Consider the following 22,299-nt stretch of genomic DNA (forward strand, 5'->3'; position numbering starts at 1 on the left):
AGGAAACCCAGGTAAACACGTGGAGAACCTGGAAACTCCAGGCAGAAAGTGTCCTGGCTGAGATTTTCACCTGGGAACTGGTGCCGCAAAGGCCAGAGTGGATTTAGCCTAGTGGTTAACAGTACCTGCAGTATTTTTATCATTACAACATATGTTGTGCAGGAAAACATAACTACAGCCTCTGACATCACAAAAGGGCCATACATATTATTCATTAGGAGCTTTGGACATACAGATGTGGTCTGTGGGAGACAAATTATATTTAGTAGTAGTATTATTTACCATTAATAATTTATCATTTATTTTTACTCCCTTCTAGTAATCTAGTAATTCAGACTGCTGAAAATCACTACCATCACACTCTTTTACAAATCAATGTTCCCACTCCAACTACTCACAGCTAGTGTCTAAGGGCCGCCGTGCCAGTTGGGAAGGAGTAAGACACCAGGGTACTAAATAGTTTTTATAAAGAGTTCCTCCAAATAATTGGTTTATACGTATGCTTTAAATAGTACATGAATCAGTCAAAGAGGAAAAGTGAAACCCTTTAAAAACTGTTGATAATCTGTTACTTTTTCTATTAAACACAGGTTGTACACCTTTCTGATTTTTTTTTTAATAACATGGGGACCTAATGTGTTTGAATATAAACTACACAGAAAAAATACATTTTTCACTGGGCCCATGACCATGCCACCTTCACATTATTATTATTATTATTATTATTATTAATAATAATAATAATAATAATAAACAGGATTTATATAGGTCATATTACGCAGCACTGTACAATAAATAGGGATCTTTTCTTACTAAAATACTTTAAGACCTCTGTCATTGGCAAACCCTTGACATTTTTTGTAAAATGGCCCAGATTCGCGATGCGATCCAAACACTACCCAATATTTTACCAAAATAGCATTTTTCTTCTTCTTCTAGCCTTTATATGGGATGGCAAACTTTCTGGAACCAGACTCTAACAAACACGGAAAATGTTTTCTTTAAATAACCAGTTCTATCATATTAAATAGCAATTTAATTGTGGTCTACACTTGAATTCTATAAGCAAAATGGCACCAGAGCTCATTAATAACTTTCTGTTTTTGAATCAGATTGAAAGCCTGTGAATAGCGGGAGACAATATTGTTATACTAGTAAACCACACATCTTAAAAAAAAAAAATCAATGTTGTATTGTTTACTTAATAATGCAATTGTGGTTTTTGCATCACTATAACCATAGCAATATAACCCCAAGAACATTTTATTAATAAAAAACAGAAGGAAGAGTTTATTAACTTTTCTGCATACATATCCCCGACTATATTCCGAGACCTGAGTCTGACTGTACACAGGTTGCATCCTATTAGTTACAAAGCCTGGAGTTTAAATTCCCTTATTTTAACCTCAGGTAAATTTCCATTGCAGTAACATGTTTTACTGTCCCATTCGATCTTATCCACAAATACTATTTTTTTCCAGAAACTAATATGAACACCATATGGTATTTATTTATGAAATAAAGACTGCCTCACACATATGATTTGTAAAACGAATGCTACCAAATGAAAAAATTCATGAGGGAATAATTCTAGAAAGAAACTTCGGCAGCCAAATGGATATTTCCAGCCTTGAATCACGGTATCCACCAAAATATACAGGATTCTGTGCTCATTTTCTGAGCTAACAGGCAAGTACTCCACCTTCCCAATTACCCAGGGTTATATGAGGAATTGAGTGTTACAAAGCCCTACACAGCACATGTCCATGTGGCATAAATTCACTCAGTGTATCCACTCATGTTAGTATGAAATCAGTTAACATATGGATAAGTATAGTGTGTTGTATGGTTTCAATATAACATTTTCGTGGTTTCTATATTTTCTTTACAGTCCAAATCTAAAACAGAACAAAACAAAATAGTATTAAAAGATATAGTAACTTAATGGGAAATATTTTACATTTGATATACACAAGTCAGTTACAACCAGTAACAGTCACAACAGGTCAGAAATATATCTAAAATGTTCAGAGTTTAATGCAGTATTAACCAAACCTAAATAATACACAAATCCAGCATATTACTATTGATTCAATACGCGTAAATTACATTCTTGTATTGTGATTTCAGCTAACCCTTGCAAGCCATAGGGCCATGGTCACAGTAGCAATGTTTTTCTACACTGTGGGTTAAAGTTGTTCCCAAAGCCCTCAGTTTCTTTTAGTGCTAAGTGTCTTTGCAGGACTTGCACATATTTAGCAGAAAAATATAATTAAATGCTGAAGGGGAAAGGAAGAGTGAATGTAAAGGGCTTACTTTAGGGGTTAGGGTTTGTGAGATTAAGTGTTAAAAATCAAGTAAAGCATTAAGTGATCAGCATTTAGGTGTTTTTTTTCATAAGGAAAAATAAGTGCAGAGTGTGCTTTAGTGTAGAGCACTTACTACTAAAATTACTTTTAGTGAACCTTTTTCTTGTATTGTTTTTAATGTTTTGGGCATTGCAGCTAAACTTAACAACACTACACCCCTGGCCCCATGGACAGATGTATTGCAAAAATATTGTCTGTTACTGTTCTGTTTGTGTATTTGCCTGCAGTGTGCCCACTGAGATGTGCAACTGTGAAGATCAAGATCAAGTAAATATTTGTACTTTTTTTTGTTCATCAACTTTCAGCATCCCCTGCCTCCCTCTAGCCAGTTGTCCTCTGCCCATCCATGCTTCCCCTGCACACTGTGCTCAGCTTCAATATATGTAGTATAGAGTATGTCCAGGTGCAGGTTGTTGGATCGTTGACTTGCTACGCACAACTTACCAGGTGTTATTGGGACCCAGCTTGTCCTGTACTTGCTAGCCGGCTGTCCCTACACTGAAGCTATCTGATAATGTTTATTTCTACTGGGGAGAGCCTGGGGGAAAGGGTGACCTGCTGATCTCCCTGTAGCAAAGCAGCTCACTGACCACTAGGGTTACCGGCCCAGACCAGACGTTACTTTGATAGACTTCTTGGACATTGTTTTCCATTTGCCCTGATATCAGATTGTCCTGACCCTGATTATTGTCTGCTGCCTGCCCTGACCTGGGGCCATCTTGACCTCAGTTCTTGCCAGCCTCCAGCTTGGACCTTGATCTATACTTTATACCGAGATCCAGCTTGTCCTTTAGCTTCGCTAGCCAGCTGTTCCTACAGTGAAGCTATCTGATCATGTTTGTCCCTAGTGGGGATAGGCTGGGGGCAGCGACATGCTGATGGTCCTGCAGCAAAGTAGCCCGGTGACCATTAGGGTTACCAGCCCAGACCTTACTTAGACTCCATGCCCCAGGTAATCTCGTGCCACTTGTTAGGGGGCAAAGTCCTAAAACTGCTACAATTTAAAAGGTAGTCACAAGGTAAAATTGTTGGATAATTGGAAAATTTTGTACATAACTTAGTGTATGTAGCAAATGTATTTTCCAGAGAATATAACTCATAACTCATAATAATAATAAGAATAACTCATGTACAAGGAAATGAAAGAAACGATGATGTTTGCATACACGATTGGATGGTTCAGGTCTGCAATGCTTCAACCCATTTAATTTACAAACTTCACATGAAAGGGGTTAATTTACTTTGCTAAGTGAGCAGCCTATATTCATTTAGTAAAGCAACCCCATTGCATAGATTATGAGTCAGCGATATTCACAGATGCCAGACTGAACAAAAATATGAGATTAGAAATTGAAAGCCCAGGCTGCACATTTTGTCTGATTGTCTGTTGTTTTTAACTAAAAGTACAAATATATTTCAGTATGTATCCACTGCTTGTGGAATAGTTGTACATGGCCTAATTACCAGCTGGGAGTTTTGGTTGAAGGAAAAAGCATTTGAAAGTTGCATTGCTTGGCAAAAAATGATCAAAAAACATTATTTGGTTCAGAACAAAAGGATTATTCATACGTTTTTGTATAAATTTACCACCCACAGTATTATACACAAAACCAGAGACACACTGTAGGACATCTGATTGTTTCTTGCTGATGAAAGATGTGTGTGCAAAGGTCATAAGTTAAGAAACAATTCCAAGCCAAACAGATAATTCCCCCAGCACTAGTGTACAGAGACATGTCTTATAACTCAAGTTACAAGTGTGCAAAGATATGTCTCTACGCTCAAGGCAAACAATTGCTGATATAAATAAAAGTTTGTCACAATAAAAGTGCCACTGAGATCATGGATTTGCCTTAGCTAAACTTATCTGTTGATTTTTTTAGGTTAAATACAAACATTTGTTACCTGACCCAGCCAAATATCAGATATGGGCTCCATTAGAAGTATACAAAGCATTCACTGATACACACTCAAACCCCATTTTGGTACTCACCTTTCTATTACTAATCCTTTTACTGTGGATTGCCAGAGTACTCCTGAATGTAGGCAGTTTATTAAGGAACTAATAAATTAAAGCGAAGGCTGGAAGTAAAATTATTCTCTGCTGAATTTTGTGTTTCAAAAGATGACTAAAACATAAGATGAGTTTACCACTTAACTGCATTTTTATGGTTTACCTTAAAAAATGCTAATAGCTTATTGTCTATATAGTATCGGGTCAGGAGTTTTATGCGCGGGTCTTCCTATAAAAGGCAATCATTAAGAAAACAAAGATTGCTTGAGATATTTAGAAATCAATGATGGTGAAACTCATTTCCTCCAACGTGCAAATAAATAACTCCCTGTTAACCTGGAAAGGCCTGCCAAGAACACTGGCAAACTTTTGATCAGTGCAGTCATCAAGAAAAATAAGCACAAATATGTATGTGGTACCTTATAAGCTTGATTTCCTAAATCCCTCAGTGACTGCTAAGCTAATTGACTGTGTGAAGCCCAAAACTTTGAACTAGATTCCATTAATATGCTAATAAAGAAAATGTACCTGGTTTCTTTCATTTAGAAAAGCAACAAAATCAAGTCAAACTGTGCTGCTTACAGCTAATAAAATCACTGGTATCTCATAATTCATGCATATTGGGCAAATGCTGGCGACTGAGTCACCCAGTAAAATCTAACATCTTGTAGCAAATACATTGAGATTTTTCAACAGAACCCCAAATACATCCCCATAGACATAATTAAAGGAGGGCTCAAGGTCAAAAATTCTTCATTCATTTTATATGGCTATATATTGGGCTTTATATGGGGAGAAGGAGGTGCAGATCCCAAAATATATAGGCCTATGGGTGACTTGACCTTTCAGTGTTTACCAACAATAAACATTAGCTTTCAGCACACTTGGCTTTTCAGAGCGTATTAAGCTCAAATCTATGGAGAAAAGTGACCTATAAAATAACAGTGTAAGCACGCTTTTTGGCTTTCACACAATCATTTTATATTTTATCATTTTTTTTTCTACCACAGTGCACATTCAGCTCACTCATTCACTCATTCAGTGTTTCAAATGCTAATTAGGTAACATCGAGCATCAATTACAAAGTAAGTTTAATGGTATATGGTGCACCATAACTATATATCGTATGACTTCACAACCCATCCACAGACAGGACCATATGCACGGGAACTGGTATAAGTGTAGACAAGAAAAAAAAAACATAGTAATCGGTTACATATAGTATACAGTTAGCAGTCATGGTGAGTGGATGCTCTTGCTTAGTGGCCCTGATGATTGATCACCTTACAACTTGTGCTTATGCAACAACTACTGACCTTTATCCTTAACATTTATTTCCAAAATTATTTTTAAAATAATGCATACATAATGCAAAAATGAGTAGGAAAACAATGTATGATAGAATGCTGAACATCCCTTCTGTTCCTTAATCCATCATACCAGAAGTGTTGTATTAAGTTCTGCTGTTTTACGGTTGACATAGTGCAAAAACATTGGCCTGCTATCCTAAATACATTAACTAGACAGTTTATTAGGTATACCCATTTAACTGTTTGTTAATGCAAATATCTAATCAGCCAATCACATGACAGGGAATGCAGTCAGACATGTACACATTGTCAAGACGATTTAAATTGAACATCAGAATGGGGAAGTAAGGTGATTTACGGTAGGAGATTTTACATGTGACAGATATATGATACCAGGTGAGCTGGTCTTGAGGACTTTAGAAACTGCTGATCTGTGTGATATTTCACACATAACTATCTGCAGGGTTTACAAAGAATAATCAGAAATAAAGGTAAAAAGTCCAGTGACTAGCAGTTCTATGGGTGAAAATACCTTTTTGATGTCAGAGGAGAGTGGCCAGAGTAGTTACAACAGACAGGAAGGAAACAGTTACTCATTACAACTGAGGTTGATTCTTGAAACAAATGGGCTATAGAAGCAGGAGACCACAATGCCAATATCGTCAGCTAAGAACAGACACAAGAGCTTGCAATTCATATGGGCTCATTAAGACAAACCAGAAAGGACTGCAAAAATAATGCCTGGTCTGTCTTAATTTATGCTCCCACATCATATGGTATGGGCAGAATTTGGCATCAACATATGAGTATGGAACTTCCTTCTCAGTTTATCAGAAGTTCAGGCTGGCTTTGGGCTGCTGCTGAAATAGTGTTGGAGATATTTTCTTGGCACACTTTGGGACCCTTAGTATAGATCTAGAATGCTAAGTTTGGCACCTAAGGTTAAGAGTTAGGTGCCATGACGTGACAGTGTGGCTTTACATGATGTTGTCAATAACCTAACCTACAATTTTGAAACCACTTATATATTTAATTACCATAAGCCACTGAGCAAACAAGTCTAACATTATTTGAAGCTCAATTAGTGCTTTTTCAGTTATTAGATCTAATGAACGCAACTTTGTAGAAGTAAAGTTACAAAATCACATTTTATGACTTGGTTTTACATTTTTATACCATAGATGCAGTTTTAAATAAATGACTTTTTATCCCAAAAATTACAGAGTCTGGTTTTAGCTAATGAACTCAAGCAATAAAGATTTCCTCCCTCAAGATTCTGTCATGCCTTACCAGTTGAAGGCCACTACATAAATGATTAGCTCTTTAATATCTCATTACCTTCCAGACCTCCAAATTCCTTGTAAATGAATATACAATCCAACACAAATGAGCTGTGAGCATTAAGTCTAGTTGTATGCTTTTATATAATCAACACCTTCTTGTTTTGCGCATTGCTGTGTCTCGTCTGGAAACATTAATTGCTGCAGGAGTGCTCCCCATATTTGTGATGACAGTAGCCATCTGGAGTTAACAACTAGAGCTGCTGAAGATCAAAAATGACAAGAACAATTTTAAGAACATGATATTGTAATGTGCTTGAGAAAAAAAAAACATTTGCAATTTCTAGAATTATTTTATACCACTATAACCTTGCATATCTGTTTTTAGTTGCATTAAAAGTCATGTTTAAATGAATAGAAATAAAGAAAACACTGAAACAGTTAGCAAGTCCACCTACATGCAGCTGTGGAGACTTTACTGGGACCAACAAATACATGGCCAGGCATTTGAAAATCTATTTACAATAACAATTGCTACATTCCCTGCTTTTTATAAAAAGTGATGTGAAATAAAACATTTTCAGCTTTTATTCTATTTCCATATTAGGCTGTGTACTGGTGAAACTACTGATTATGCATGATGTTATGCCTAATGCAAAACTTCTGTTCATTTAAATATTTTGCTCACTGCTATAGATGGTTGCACATGCTGTTTCCTGTTTCTGGATTATCCAATTTTAATGGCAGAGAAGTATTTTGGTTTTAAAAAAGATGTTTTTATTACTCATGCTTTTGAACATTTTATCTTTACTCTTGTCAGTAGTTACTGAAAAAAAATGCCAGCAAGATAATTAATATGCCTCATAGGATACTTAAGTATCTTGAAGATAAAATCCATAGCAAGCTTCCTAAGGTAAGCAAGCAATATGCTGGATGCACAACAGAGATCCTTTGGAAACATAAGGGTTGGAAATTTCATATTTACATATTTTTATTACGGCTGTCTTTTATGAAGTGAGGAGTGCAGAGGGTGGCAGGGGAAACCTAATTCAGAGTTAGAGTACAGTCATATTGGGAGACGGCGTGGTCCAGAAATGCAAGATTAGAGAGTGTGAGTGAAGCAAGGGATTTTGACTGCAGGGATTGGGTTGGAGTATGAATTTGTCGCTGCCATCATCATTGTCTTGGCAGGGAGGAACAAGATGTTGAAAAATTGATGGTAAATAGGTGGTGGTCAGAAACAGGGAAATGCTGAACTGTAATAGCTGAGGGTGCAAAGCCTATAGACAGCTGGATGTATGGGACTATTTGCATTCTGCTTTAGACCAAAGGAGTCTGTGATAGAGAGCTGACTAAGGGTCGTTAGGATTTTTTTGAAAAATTTAGGCGAGCAAGGATTAGAGTAAATCACAGGATAAAATGTGAGTGAGCCAAGCAGAAAAGTTAAGGAAACTAAAAGATGTGGTCAAGGGGCTGATGGACAACAGCATCCAAAGAGGTATTTCAGCCTCTATTTTAGGGTCCTCTGACCACTTTAATTAGCAAAAATCATCAACACAAAACAGGAAAAAAATCTATAAAATCTTTCTGACATACCTCAGAGCTGTTCGTCCCGCAGACCTAAATATGGGGAGACCTCCTGGGCTCTCCCAGCATACAAGCTACACACAGCCTATGTACCTGAGGCTCCTGGACTGCAACGTCTCAAAGACAGATGCCCTTTTATAATCGGCTAGGTTCTCCAGACCCACCCTCAATTTCTAGCTTGGAAGAGGGATTGAGTGCCAGGCCCACCCATCCCTTCCAGAACACTCCGGGCCCGGATCCCAAATAAATTCTGCAGCGACACCTTTATGCAAGGGCCCCAATTCAGGCCCTTTAATACCTTTTCCAGAGAAAATTGAGGTAAATGATGCCACCAAATACCCTCTGAATTTGGCATTACATATTTATTTATTTGCTATATATATATATATATATATATATATATATATATATATATATATATATATATGTTATATATATTTTTTTTTGTCCCAAGGAGCACTGGATACAAAACTGCACCAAAAATTAAAAGAAAAACAAACAGAGTTTTTTAACTTGCATGAATTTTATCATAACAATAATGTGGTTCAGTAGTTTGCATAGCCCCTACATGCCCGTATACAATCCTAATAATGTCTGGGCATGTTTCCTATGAAAAAACCCTGTCCTCATCTGTGAAGAGAACGAGGGTGCCTATGTCAATTGAATTAGGTTGTGATCACAGGTCCCATTACAATACTTAGTGTCCACATGCCACCCTTATGGAAACAGTTTGGTCAGAAACAGGAGAACCCTGCTGGAATTTATTTTGTTTGGCTTTGGCATTCCTTCTCTTGTTGGTCCTGACACAAAGAAGCAGATATCAGTTTTGCTGCTAGTTTGTTTTCTTTCTACAGCCTTGTCCAGCTCTCCCTGTGTAAATCACATTTCCCCCGCATCCCTAAGACTGTTGGGAGACACAGAAAACCTTCCTACAATGGCAAATAGGGATGTGCCATACTGGAGGATCTAGACTACCAGTGCAGCTTGAATGGGCTGCAGGTACTGCCTCGTTACTGTACAGTACCAGTAGTAAGGGCACTAGCAAAATGCAGGACTGATGAAAAAAAATCAGGAAGAATAAGGAGAGAGAAATGGTCTGCGTAAAATAAGTCCTTCTTTTAGGGTTGGCTTGCTGTTGCCCTTTCAGCGGCACTTATATATCCAAAAAACTTTAGTATTTGCCTGTATATATATATCCCAATCCAAAAGTTTATCAGCAAACTTTCACGCTAAGTGGCAAATAGGAACCTAAACTGTTTCATCTCCTGCTGCATACATTTATAAAAACATGCAAAGCCACCTCTCCATCTCAAAGTACCTGAACAATGGGCTATCTAACTCACAACTACACAACTATGAGACATTTATAGCAATCTGCAAACTGAGTACAGGAGTGAATAAAGTGATGTCTGGGTTTTCTTATGTGTTCTGTACTTTAAGAAAGGGCTACCAAAGAAGCCAACAACCTCCAATGCTTGTTTGAACCAAACCCAAACAAAATAAAATGACTCCACCTGCTTTAAAACTAGCAAAAAAGTAGAAAGGAGACAATTCTGGGCAATATACAAAACTATAAAAATGTTCCCTTTCAAATCAGCCATAAAAAAAGAAAAACAAAAAAACTCTTTGAAAACCATACATGTGCAGCTACATGGATTTGCTGAAGGTTACACACCTGCAATGCCCTCTGGAACTCGCTGCAATAAACTTGTTCACATATAAATAAAATCATGTAAATCAACATTGTTTTGTATAATCTTTGAGTCTCATAATGTCCTAGAACTTCTCCAATTCTAAAACATACCATTTAACCATTCTTGGCCATGACAAAATCAATGTATTTGATTAACATTAACAAAAATAAGGAGCCTGCACATTAGGTATTTACATGACTACAGGCCACACAGCTAAACAACTACAGATAATTGAAACCAAAATAAAGCATTTATTTTTAACTTTTAAGACTTCATGGCTCAGCATAAATGTGTGGTTTAAATTGAGTACAGTTATCTTGCCCAAATAAGGCATTTTAATTGTAGTTTTCATGATTTAGTAATGTGCTGTTTGGTTTCTCTTAACACTGAGGGAGTTGCTGGCTGAATCAATTAAAATATTCATCATGTAATTCCTTGGCTACCATCCTTATCCTTAAGAGCCTTATTCTAGGAAGAACAAGATTATTTTAAACTGAATGATGCAAATTCAATGCGTTTCTATTTCATGTGTGTATTAATTAGTTTTAATTTCTGGTATTAGGAATTCTATTTAAATTAGGTTTAAAAAAAAGACCACATTCTTAGATCTCCACACACGTACAAACCTTAACCTCTAAATACTAGCAGTGGAATTAGTCTGAGCATAGATAATATCATTACCAGGGACTAGTTAAACACAGATGGAGGCAAATGGGATCTACTGACAGAACAAATTAGGGGCCATGGGTGGACGGGCTGTGTTCCTTGCATATAGGATAGAAATTGACAAGTTCAAATGGTTAACATAACAGCTTCCATTGACAAAAAGTATCTTGCATACCTTTAATAAATAATGATTTACACTATAGACTTCAAGATTTAGACACATTTTATAATTTAAGTAGTACCAGCTTCTTTTGTGATGCTGTACAAAGTAAATGCTAAAACATTGGAGAGTAGTACAGGTGGTAGCAATTATTGAAGTTTAGGTTCAAGACTATCACGGATTAGACGTAAATGGATAGAATATATAATTGTTATATGCTATCTTTTATTTTTTTATTTGTTGACTTTTTACAAAGTGAAATCACATCAGTAAGTTCAGGTATACACAGGCAATTTATTAACACTGTTGTATAAAAATTCATCTTTTCTCTCAGCACAATTATAGGTGAACGGAACAGAAAAACTAATTCAGACTGCTGTCCAAGGTTTCCAAAATTGGCAACAAAAAACACTTATAGTGTTTTTACACCAAAACTATTCTTGATCGAATTTGATCTGTCTGATTTCAGATTTTTTTTCTGGAATGCTCACTGCTACTCCAGAGCCTCAAACATGTAAAATTAAGGTCAAAATCAGAGTAGACTTAGTGGCAGAAATTGAGGCAGATACCTAATTCGCATATAATGTTTTAAGAAAATGACTTGCTGGTAAGTCTAAAGATCAAACGAAGCCCTAAAATAACTTACAGGTCTTGTGGAAACACCACTAAAAGTTATTGGTTGTCAGTGGGAAAAATGCCCTTCTATTAATGGTGAGAAGAAAGTTACTCTTACAGTGTTGATAAGAATGCCAACTTTAATTACAACTAAAATAATCTCTGGTGTCATGTTGCTGGCTCTGACGTGAATCCCTGACAACCTCTGGAGGAACACTAGGGTTGACAATAATTGTAGACAAATGCAACAAAATACGTTTTATACCTGCTCAGTGTTTGGCTTTAAAACAAACATTTTGCCAGGGTATGGACTATGGAAAACAAGTCAAAGATGACCTAACTAAAGGCATTATTAGGTAAAAAAACACAAAACAAAAATTCTCTGCCACAACCTGTAGCTCTTATATCTGTAGTGGGATGAAAAGATAAGTCTGATTTATTAAAGCTCTCCAAGGCTGGAGAGGATACACCTGAATCATTGAAGCTGGGTGATCCAGAAAACCTGGAATGGATATGGTCCAGGATTCAAACATTTGCTAGTAATTGACATTGTAGAAATCCATTCCAGGTTTTCTGGATCACCCAGCTTTACTGATGAAAGTGTACCCTCTAATAAATCAGGCCCAATAGGAGCAGTACTGTCCAGCAGAAAGAGAAGTAAGAGTTGTAAGGATCCAGCTATGTATTACAAGTAAACATTTATTTGCATATCAGATAATCTCTATGCCCAAAGCTGGGCTTTAAACTCACAGTGCAAGCTAAATCCAAGATAATGTAAATAATCTTATCAATGTAGGGTAATGTCTTTAAATCTTGTGTAGTTTAAAATAAATTGTAACCATAATATTTTAATTCTATACCACAGATAGGTAATACCTTGGTAGAAAACACTAACCTATATAAATGTATTTACATGTCATTCATCTTCTGTTTTTTTGATGATATGTGCACACAAAGGGTCTTTGCCATGAGGGGTGAAAAAGCAAAGCAGAAAATCTGTAGTGCTTTTGGAAATGATGGTACTTATAAGAGGATGGTGTAGGTGAACCCTTGCCTTATTGTAAAAACATTGTATGTACAAATATGGTTATGGCCAGACTTACCGTGCAATGGCCTAAACTAGAATTTGTGGGCTGCTCTTCTCATTTATTCTTTTCTGCACCATACACAGGCCACCCTGTTCCATATCCTGAAAGAACTTTAATGCACTTTCAAATCCCTGGAATTTGCTCATGGTTGATCAACAAGAGCAATACTTTGAAGCAATGTAAAATTGTCTGACATTGTCACTCAAAGACAATCTTTATAATTTGGAGAAAAAAAATTACCAGATGAGTAGTTGTGCAATGCAATAACCGATGATTTTCACTGGGCCCTTTGGGAACAAGCATCTATTGGAAGAGTGGGCATTGCCATACCTCAGAAACAATGATTGGTTTTGAGTGTTGGAACAAGTAATCAGTATGCCTTGCTGAATCCAATAAACACAAGCCTTTTTGTAAACATTTTCTCTGTTCAAGAACAGTGAATAATCCTTTGCTTTGGACATTTGTTCGGTAAACTAAATATTATAATGTTTAAACCTTAAAAGAATGATGGCTGGTGTTACATTTAACCCTTCTATGCTCTATTCTTGGCTGTCTACAGACTGAAAACTTCATCCAAGCCATACAGAGCTCCGATACTAGGGAAAGTGGGAGAAAATCCCTCCAGGCTTATTTAGCTGCATGCATGTACAGTGAGCTTGAACTATTGTGCTCTGTAAACATTTTTTTCTAGAAATGCAGTTATATTAGTACACAAATATTTGCATTAAAAATCATATTTACCTTGGTGATAAGGTTATATATATATCCTATAAAAATCTGATTAATACCTTTTAAGACCCTGCAGTCTCTCAATACGAACTGTGTGTACCTTTGGCTTGATAAGTACTGGTAAATTAAATTCAATTTACTTGAGTAACCTGCTGAAACTTCCCAGAGAGTAATGAGTTTTGGAATGGATAGGTGAACTGGTCTATACCTGTGAAGTACAGAACTACCAAAATAGATTTGTTCTCCTATTAACAAGACAAGTGTGATTTAAGACTTACAAGTACATCCTTACCTCAGAGTAACCTCTATGACTTAACATGTCTATCTGCACTACTTTTCTAAGAATTTGAAGCATATAAAATCTATATCCATGGTGGTGATGTTAGCTTAAAATACCCTGTTTTAAATCATTTAGCCAATCCTGAGTTTTTAAGCTGTCAGACCTCTGGGTCCATAAGAGGAACTCTATTTTCACTCTTACAACACTGAGAGATTAGCAGCTTGAAATCACTTTGACAGTCTCTGTTACTCTACTGCATACCACAGGGAATTTTAATTCCAACCTGTGAAATTGTAATTGCTTCTCAAGAAGTACAGATGAATTCTGGGTAATGGCTACAGCCAAGCTCAATGTCAGAGTTGCCAGTTGCTGCCACATCACATATTACTTGCTGTTATTCAAAAAATCACTCTTGCTTTCTTCACGTGGAGCTGAACTGAGGAGTAAAACTAAATTAACGCAGGCTGTCAAACGTTCAGAGAAGTGCAGACAGGGATGTGACAAAGGTGCAGTTCTTCAGAAGGTATACCCCCTTACCATTAATCTAAAGCAAAAGCACTTTTCCTTTTAATTATACTGAACAACTGTCATATTTGCAGCACTGTTTACAAAGTACAATGGAAGGAAATAAACAAGCACTTAGTACTCAACCCAACAATGCTCCAAATACAGACTAAACATTCCACAGACAATACACACTAGAATAAACCTTTTACTGTACAGGAAAAGCACACACAAACCAAGATGTATATATATAAAAATTGGGCTTACACTGTGTTAACAACATATGAGTATAGTAGGTGCATTAGATTGTGAGTTCCTCTGAGGGAACATTAGTGATTACTAATGTAAAGTTTTGATGTACTTTGTAAAGTGCTGCATTATATGTTGGTGCTATGGAAATACAAGCGTCTTTTTCATCACCATTGTTAAGTAAGCATACACCTGACCCAGGAAAGAGCAAAGCTGATGAAGGTAACTGTAATGATAAACTTGGATCTATCAGTGTGTTCTTCCTGACTGGTAGAGAGGTGTGTATATACAAGAATGGACAGCCAAAAATACAAATCGCTTGGTAGGTGAAACAGTAGGGGGCCTATTTATAAAGCAGTAAATCTGACATTCCCTAAAACATTAACGGGTGGAGAATATATTGAAACACATGGACCTGGAAGATTATCCACCAGGGAATATTTCAGAGAATGACAGATTCATTGCTTTATAAAAGGACCCTGTGTTTATTTTCACTTTGTAAACAAATAAACTTTAAGCAAAGGTTGCCTCTATACCGGATCCTAAAGTTTCATGCATATTCTGATATTTTTTGGGGAAAAGTACGACCCTCAACTTTCAAACTCTATTGGTCAATTGATGAAGTTTGTTTACTTTCAGAGGATAATGCAAAATGAAAGTAGTGTTAATAAACTAATAAATAATATCTGTTGTTATTGTTTAGGAAAAGCATAAAACTGAGTAGGACCAGCAACTTTTTATTTAAGCAAGCATTTTTTTATTTTAATTACAGCAATAAGGTACAATTTTGTGATTAGTGTACTCTTCCTTAGGACTCCAAAGTATAATGAATATATGAATTGGATTAACAGGAACCTGTCAGATCATAAAACTGTTCAAACAATAATCCCATACGCGAACCATAATACTAACAGCAATCACAGCATATGGTGATTGTAAGTAACATTGTTACTCCTAAGACCTTTAGTGTATTAAGTAATGCTTCTATGATAATGGATGAGTTAGCCATAATGACAACTGCATCTGTGCAAAAGCACGTTGGGTTTAATTTAACAGTTACCAGTATTCAGACCATTACAGTATACAAGGATCTGCACCCTTACCAGATTTACTAAAGTCCTAGTCAGGCCAATCCTAACCAAAGCATTCTTACCCAACAACTGAAATAACGCCGCTGTTGTTCCAGGTGCCTTGAAAAGACTACCTGATGGCAATTTTGCTTAAGGAATACCCTGAAAATGTGACATTTATCCTGGTCATTCCTGATAACAGTGCATTGTGGCCTCTGTTTGCTAGTCTCTGAAGTGACATATGAAGTGAGATTTGGTGCTGTCCCTATGGTGAGTCTAAAGCTACGTACACACGGCAGATTTTTATCGCCCGATAATCGGCATCGGCCAATTATCGGGCGAAAATCTGCCGTGTGTACAGTCGGTGTCGTCCATCGTCCGGACGACCGACCTGCCGGATCCACGGATGATGGACGACAGCCGATCGTAATGAAAGGGAAGGGGGAGAGCGCGCAGCAGGGTGCCGCTCCGTCGCTCTCCCCCTCCCCTCTCCATAGAGCATGAATGGTGCTGTATGTACAGGATCGTTCATGCATCTTGCAGCCCCTTGTCGTTGGAAAGGATCGTGAAAGATCCTTTCCAACGACAAAAATTGCAAGTGTGTACGCAGCTTAACTTTCCTCCTTGCTGGAGACTCTTACATGAAGAAACAAACACTTCCTTCAATATGGCCTCCTACACACAAATATACAAAGCAAAGTAAGCATGTTAAGTCCACTATGGGAAAAGATCAGCTAAAGCACAAACACAGTACAGTTCCTCATTACCAGCACTAGTTGACTGAGAAACAGCCTTTATCAAGCTCTGCCTGCTCTCAATATTGCATACCATAAGGGACTTATATGACTGATCGATTAATTGATAGGCCACTGTGTTAGGTTTTGCATCACATTATTAGAGCTATATAATGAAGATAATAATTTGCACAAATGGTATTTACTATGGCATTGCAATTCTTTGGAAAAGGGCCATTTATGCAAAGTTTATGTTTTATATTAGATGTCAAAAATGTCATTAGATGTCCTGTAAAATCTTGCTTCATGAGGCATCCAGTTCCACATTCTATTTAAAACATCCCCAGTGTTACAACAATGAATACAATACAGTACTCCAGCATAATACATTTCAAAACACCAATGTCATACTAGTGGTTGCGGTCCATGGACTTTAATTACCTGTAGGAAATAGGAGTGCACATCACTGCTCCCTGTCTAATATGAAATTGTGCACAATTATCCAATCACAATGTCTGGTATATGAAGCAGTCACACAAACTCAAGAACAATTCATGCACAGCCTGGAGATGCCACATCTAAATGAGAAGAGATTAATCAGCATTTGTGCTTGATGCCTATACATAGCATGTATTGCTACAACACTTTCCAAATTCAAGACACTGGAAATGTTTAAAGATAAAGGTTTCCTCATGTGCACATGAAAGCTACATTGAAAGAATGCAAATCCAAAGTTTAATTTTTTTTCAAAAGAATTTATTTGCACAGTTTATTTGAAACATATTTTCAGCATTGTTGCTATTAAGATTTTTCAGTTACATTCCCATTACAAAACAGCAATTACTTTTGAGTATTAAGTGTCTATATCCACATTTTGGCAGTTTTGAAAAAGATAAACAATTTAAAAGCTCTGTTAAAGTTTTTTTTTTTTTATTGCCACTGAGGAGATTTATCCTCTTTAATTGTCAAGGTGATCATTATTACATCGAGAAAGAAATACATGAACTAAAATAGAAAGAAAAATACAAATGTAGATAGCTGTTAAATTGACAACTTTCTAAAGCTACTCACGTTACATAATTGTTGCTCAAGTTGTAGTTCGTGATTACTCTGGGCAAAAATCAAAAGTTTGTAGAGCGGTCACTACATGGCAGATCACTAAACAATGAATCCAGGATGACTGCTGTTATTTCCTGCTCATCTTCAGTCCTCCGAAGAACTCAAGGGCGCTGAGTCTACAAGGCTAATATGTTTTAGTGTCCCTGGAAACAATTTACAAAGATTTGTTTCCAGGGACGAAAACATGACTAATGTACAGGCCCTAGAATTGGGATTAGTTCTCACTTTCTCGAGTCTCGAGTACAGGAAAAGAAGTGAAATCTTTACACAAGCAGAAAACAATACAGGTGTTTATTCCTATTTCATATTGTCCCCCAAACAAAGGAAAAGGCTTTGTTTAGTTATTGTTATTACAGGTATTGTAAATCAGGTATTGTAAATTGTAAATTTAATTGAATAAACCAACCACTCTATGATAGCCTAAGTTACTCCAAGTAATATCCTTGAAGTTACCACGTATGGTATTTAATAAGACAGAACTACAAAGATTCACTTTCCCAGACATGTTTCATGCAGTTTGCCAACATAGGTCAGAGGGTCATTGGACATTTATTAGATGAACAGGTTCAGTCAGAGTTCTTTAAAGCAGGTATATGAAAAAAAGCATGACAATGGCAGCTGGTGTTTGATTGGGTTAATCACCCACTATGAACATACCAATCATTTGCTCTCATTTTAACAATAACAGAACTCAAAGTGAAATTTGTCTGGTTGCTGTACAAATTTGTGCTGTTGCTGTACACCAATACTTTATGTTTGGCTGTTGCATAGCCTATGAAAATACTGAAAAAAATATGTTACTAGAAAAATAAAACACATCAAATAAAAAGCAGGACAATGTGACTGAGCAGCAAACCACTTATGTAAAAACTTAAAATATATTTAAACTTAACATAAATTACTGTGGCTTTTGTTATTAAAATAAAAAAAATATATACCAGCTTTGTAACCCAATGAACAGGTTACCTAAATAAGTGCAGAAGACCATTTAAAGGGTATGTACATTCATCCAAACCAAATAACTAATATGGATTGCAAAACAAAGTTCCCAATATGTGTATTTCTATTGTAGTTTGATATTCATAAAAGCCAATTCTCTGGAATTCAGTTTTTTAAGAAAAACAAAATGGAAAAAACTTTTACTAATTATAAATGCATTGATTCTCCAGCAGTTTTATAAAACAATTAAAATTAACTAGTTTCACACCTCCAGTACATATGACACTTCAAGTTGGTCTTCATTTAGAATTATCAATGCACCAAAGAAAGCTTGGTTCACTATCATCAATAAAAAGAAAGTTTCCTAGTTATTCAAACATTGACTGATGGTCTTCAAAATACACAAACTAATGTCTCCTTTAAAGTCAGTGAAAAGAAAAACTTAGGTTATTTTCTAGTTTTTTAGTTTCAGTCAATCACTTTATTCTGATGCAGGCCTGAAAATGTATTGTGTCGATAGCACGTGGGGAGCTTCCGACATGTTATACAACTTACTAATGTGTGTGATACCAAACTGCTCAACCAGTGTTCCTATCACACATACTAGATGCATAAGTAAATAAAACAGTACTGATGCAACTTGTAATGGCAAGTTATTATTGTACTCTAAAATCAATGTGGACAGTTTAGCATGGGATGAGTATAACAGTTTGTACAATTAAAGCGATTTCCCAAAGTTGCACATGTGAATATCATTTTATTTTTTGGATAGATTTACTTTCTTAATTTGGGGCAGCAATGACAAGACAAGCGAATCAGCAACTTAGTAAAGAATCTTAGTACAGAAAGAATTTTAGAAGTGATGGACGGCTAACAAAAAGAAAAATATCACCATTTTACCCAATATTTGTTTCTCCACCAAGTTACCCCAGCTCCAGCTCTGTTGAACACATTTTCCTGAACCTAAAAATACTGGTTTTGATTAATCTGATTCTTCATGCGACACAACTGTACTGACGATGACCTGGTTGAAGGATAACATACTATACACACTGTACATTTCAGCTGGCGAATACAACGTAGGTCTCTGCACAGCCAGATGGGTTTAAATAAAATCTGCACATTTTCTTACCTGTACAAATATACAGATAAAACCTAAACTGTAAAAATTAAAAAAAAGCTTCTCATTATTGTAGTTTGCTGAACACAATTCAGTTCTCCTGCAGTTTGTCAAACAAAACCATATTCAGTTTCCGACAACTTCGCTGTGAATAATTCTTGCTCCTAGAAATGCAATAAAAACTCCTATCATTACAGCAATAAAGTAAAGTATCTTCATCTGATCCCCACTGTCACCCCAAGCCATATGTAGGAAGGTCTTGTCTTGTGCCCCAGAAGACTTCGGTTTTGAAAGGCAACCGTTTTTCAGCAATACCCTGCTCTCCTGTAGAGAGAGAAAAAATACATAATTAGTTTCACCAACAATTAGATAACGTAGTATCAAATTTTGCAGGAAACAATGCCATTTACTTAAAAAAAAAATCTTTTACATTTTTCCAGTAATTAACTTATGAATATTTAGCGTCACCTATGGTCATCTCTATTTACTCATTTTTAACACTTTTAAATGTGAATTTGGCAAACACTGATGGTCTACTAAATACACAGGCAGAGATAAAGTCAGTGAAAAGAAAAATGTTCATAGTACTTTTCTTGCTTTTTAGTTTCATCACAAAGTTTATCATTTTTTAGGAATTGTAATTTTGAGGGCATTCCTAGGTCAATAGAATCAGAGCTCCTAGCAGCTGCTCCTGCAAGAATTTTGATGAGATCAAAGAGCAAGGAGTGCAGAGAAAATACATTTTGGGCAATGCCGGTGGGATACCGGTAAATTTTTTCCCCCAGTAACTTCTTTATAACATGAGTTCATGTTATAAAGAGATACATAGATTGGAAAAAAGTACATTAAATATTTGATTCTGGTAATTCATTACTAAGTTCTCCAGTTACCAATTATGTATTTTTAAAGAATAAACTATTTATTACATTCTGATGTGTATTACACTTATTACATGTATAAATTTGCTGTTAAGACACACTAAAATGCCCTTCAGCCCTGTCACTCAGTAAAGAGGCACACACATGAAGCTACACATCAGCAGCCTTGCTGCATTAAAAGGTGAAATCACACTCTGCTAGCAGCACATTAAACCGGCATACCCCTGTATAGGACAGAGTGCATTGGCCTGGATCACCAATGGTCCAACAAGTCCCCTTGCACACTGTACAGGGAGTGTGAGCTTTGTTAAACACGACAGGAAAGCAGATAGTGGTTGTTAGACCCCTAGAGATCCAGGTTACTGTGCTCTGTGCAGAGCGGAGGTCTGGCTCTTTGGTATGCAGATAGTAGAAAAGGTTTTCACTCTGCAAGCAAATAGAAGTAAAAATGTACAAACATCTATAGTTATTACTGGGCATGCTGGCTGACTACATTTAAGTAATAAAATTGAAAGGGGAATTTGAGGTTTAAAAGCAGTTCTGCTAATTGTGGTCATACCCTAATCCAAGGGAATACCAACATTATGACTTAGGACAGTATAATACTGTGAATTATGAACAAGCTTGTTTAATTTTCTTAATTAACAGTGGAATCAAACCCGCTGATTTCAGTTTGACACAACCGTTACTTACAAGACATGCCTCTGGTGATAATGGCAGCTGACTACCAAACTGTCAAGCCCTCAAATGGTTAATCACTTGTGGAACACCTTGGAACCACAGATCTAAATATTGGCTAAACTGTTAACATCTCTAGCTGTAATAGAGTATTGTTTTGTTACAGTTTAAAAGGCAAAGTAATACACAAGACATGTAGGCCCACAAAGGACAACGCAAGACCATATTAATATTACTATTATTAATATTATTTTTAATAATATTCAGGATTTGTATAGCGCTAACAAATTACAAGGTGCTGTACCATACATATATGTGTGTTCAAAATGATCATCAAAGAGAAATATTGATGTGCTAATTGGCCTTATATATATGTAGAGGTATACAAGTTAATCTTTCCTAAATTGTAGGAAGCAAGTTTTAATTACTCCCCCACTAAGGTTAACAGGGCAGAATGCTGAAGCTTTTTTTTATTTTATGAATTGTCTACAGGCTTGCATAAACCTGTGTAGGCAGTATTAGCATGTTTAAAAAATGGCAAACAACCAGAGTGCCCAGAGGACACACATGGCTCGTGAATTAACATTTACATGGTTCATAGAGTAGTCTCATCCCCACTAAGTCCCATAATCCTCCACCTGTATGACACGGACTCTGAATCACACTGTGCATTTCTTAGTAGCAATTAGCTCTGTCTGTTCATTTCTTGCCTTTGATATTCTCTTCCTTCAACATGCTAATAACTATTTACCTCCTAGAAATGCTGCATCTGTGTGGGGTGATGAAGACAGACAGTGCACAGTGTTTTTGTCTGCAAAATTGGATGTAGTGTCTGCGTCGTGCTGTTCAGAGTAGTAACTCACAGCTTTGCCTTAGTGGCATGCTGCAAATTAATTTTCCTTCAGATTTCATTCAATCAGGGACCAATGTTCATTATGCTTGGAGAGGAGAAGAGTGAAATTACACTTAAATGCTATTCAGCTGCCTCCAGGAAGGCTATTATGTAAGCATTGTGAGATTAGTAGGAACATCAAGCATTTTATTTTTCTGTGCGCCTTACACAGCACTGATTTGTTTTAGTTTCAGTGGCTGTGTAATCACAAATGTTAAAAAAAAAAAAAATCTTGCTGTAAATGTACAATCATGGTGGCTGATTTATTAGGTCATTTCATTTGTGACTGCTGAATTTTACTAACTTCAATATTTAATAACAGCT

General features: G+C 36.4%; 1 protein-coding gene across 1 annotated transcript in view; it reads right to left on the minus strand.

The window, feature by feature from the left end:
* Nucleotides 1–17,083: 17,083 nt before the first annotated feature.
* The window catches only part of CDKAL1 (CDKAL1 threonylcarbamoyladenosine tRNA methylthiotransferase), a gene marked incomplete in the record, with an annotated part of 329,662 nt that continues 324,446 nt past the window's right edge, over nt 17,084–22,299 (minus strand). The window contains 1 exon segment of the mRNA XM_072411623.1: nt 17,084–19,851. Coding sequence (XP_072267724.1) covers nt 19,654–19,851 — 198 coding nt within the window.

The sequence above is a fragment of the Pyxicephalus adspersus genome, chromosome 5, assembly GCF_032062135.1.
Source record: "Pyxicephalus adspersus chromosome 5, UCB_Pads_2.0, whole genome shotgun sequence".
Classification (NCBI taxonomy): Eukaryota; Metazoa; Chordata; class Amphibia; order Anura; family Pyxicephalidae; genus Pyxicephalus; species Pyxicephalus adspersus.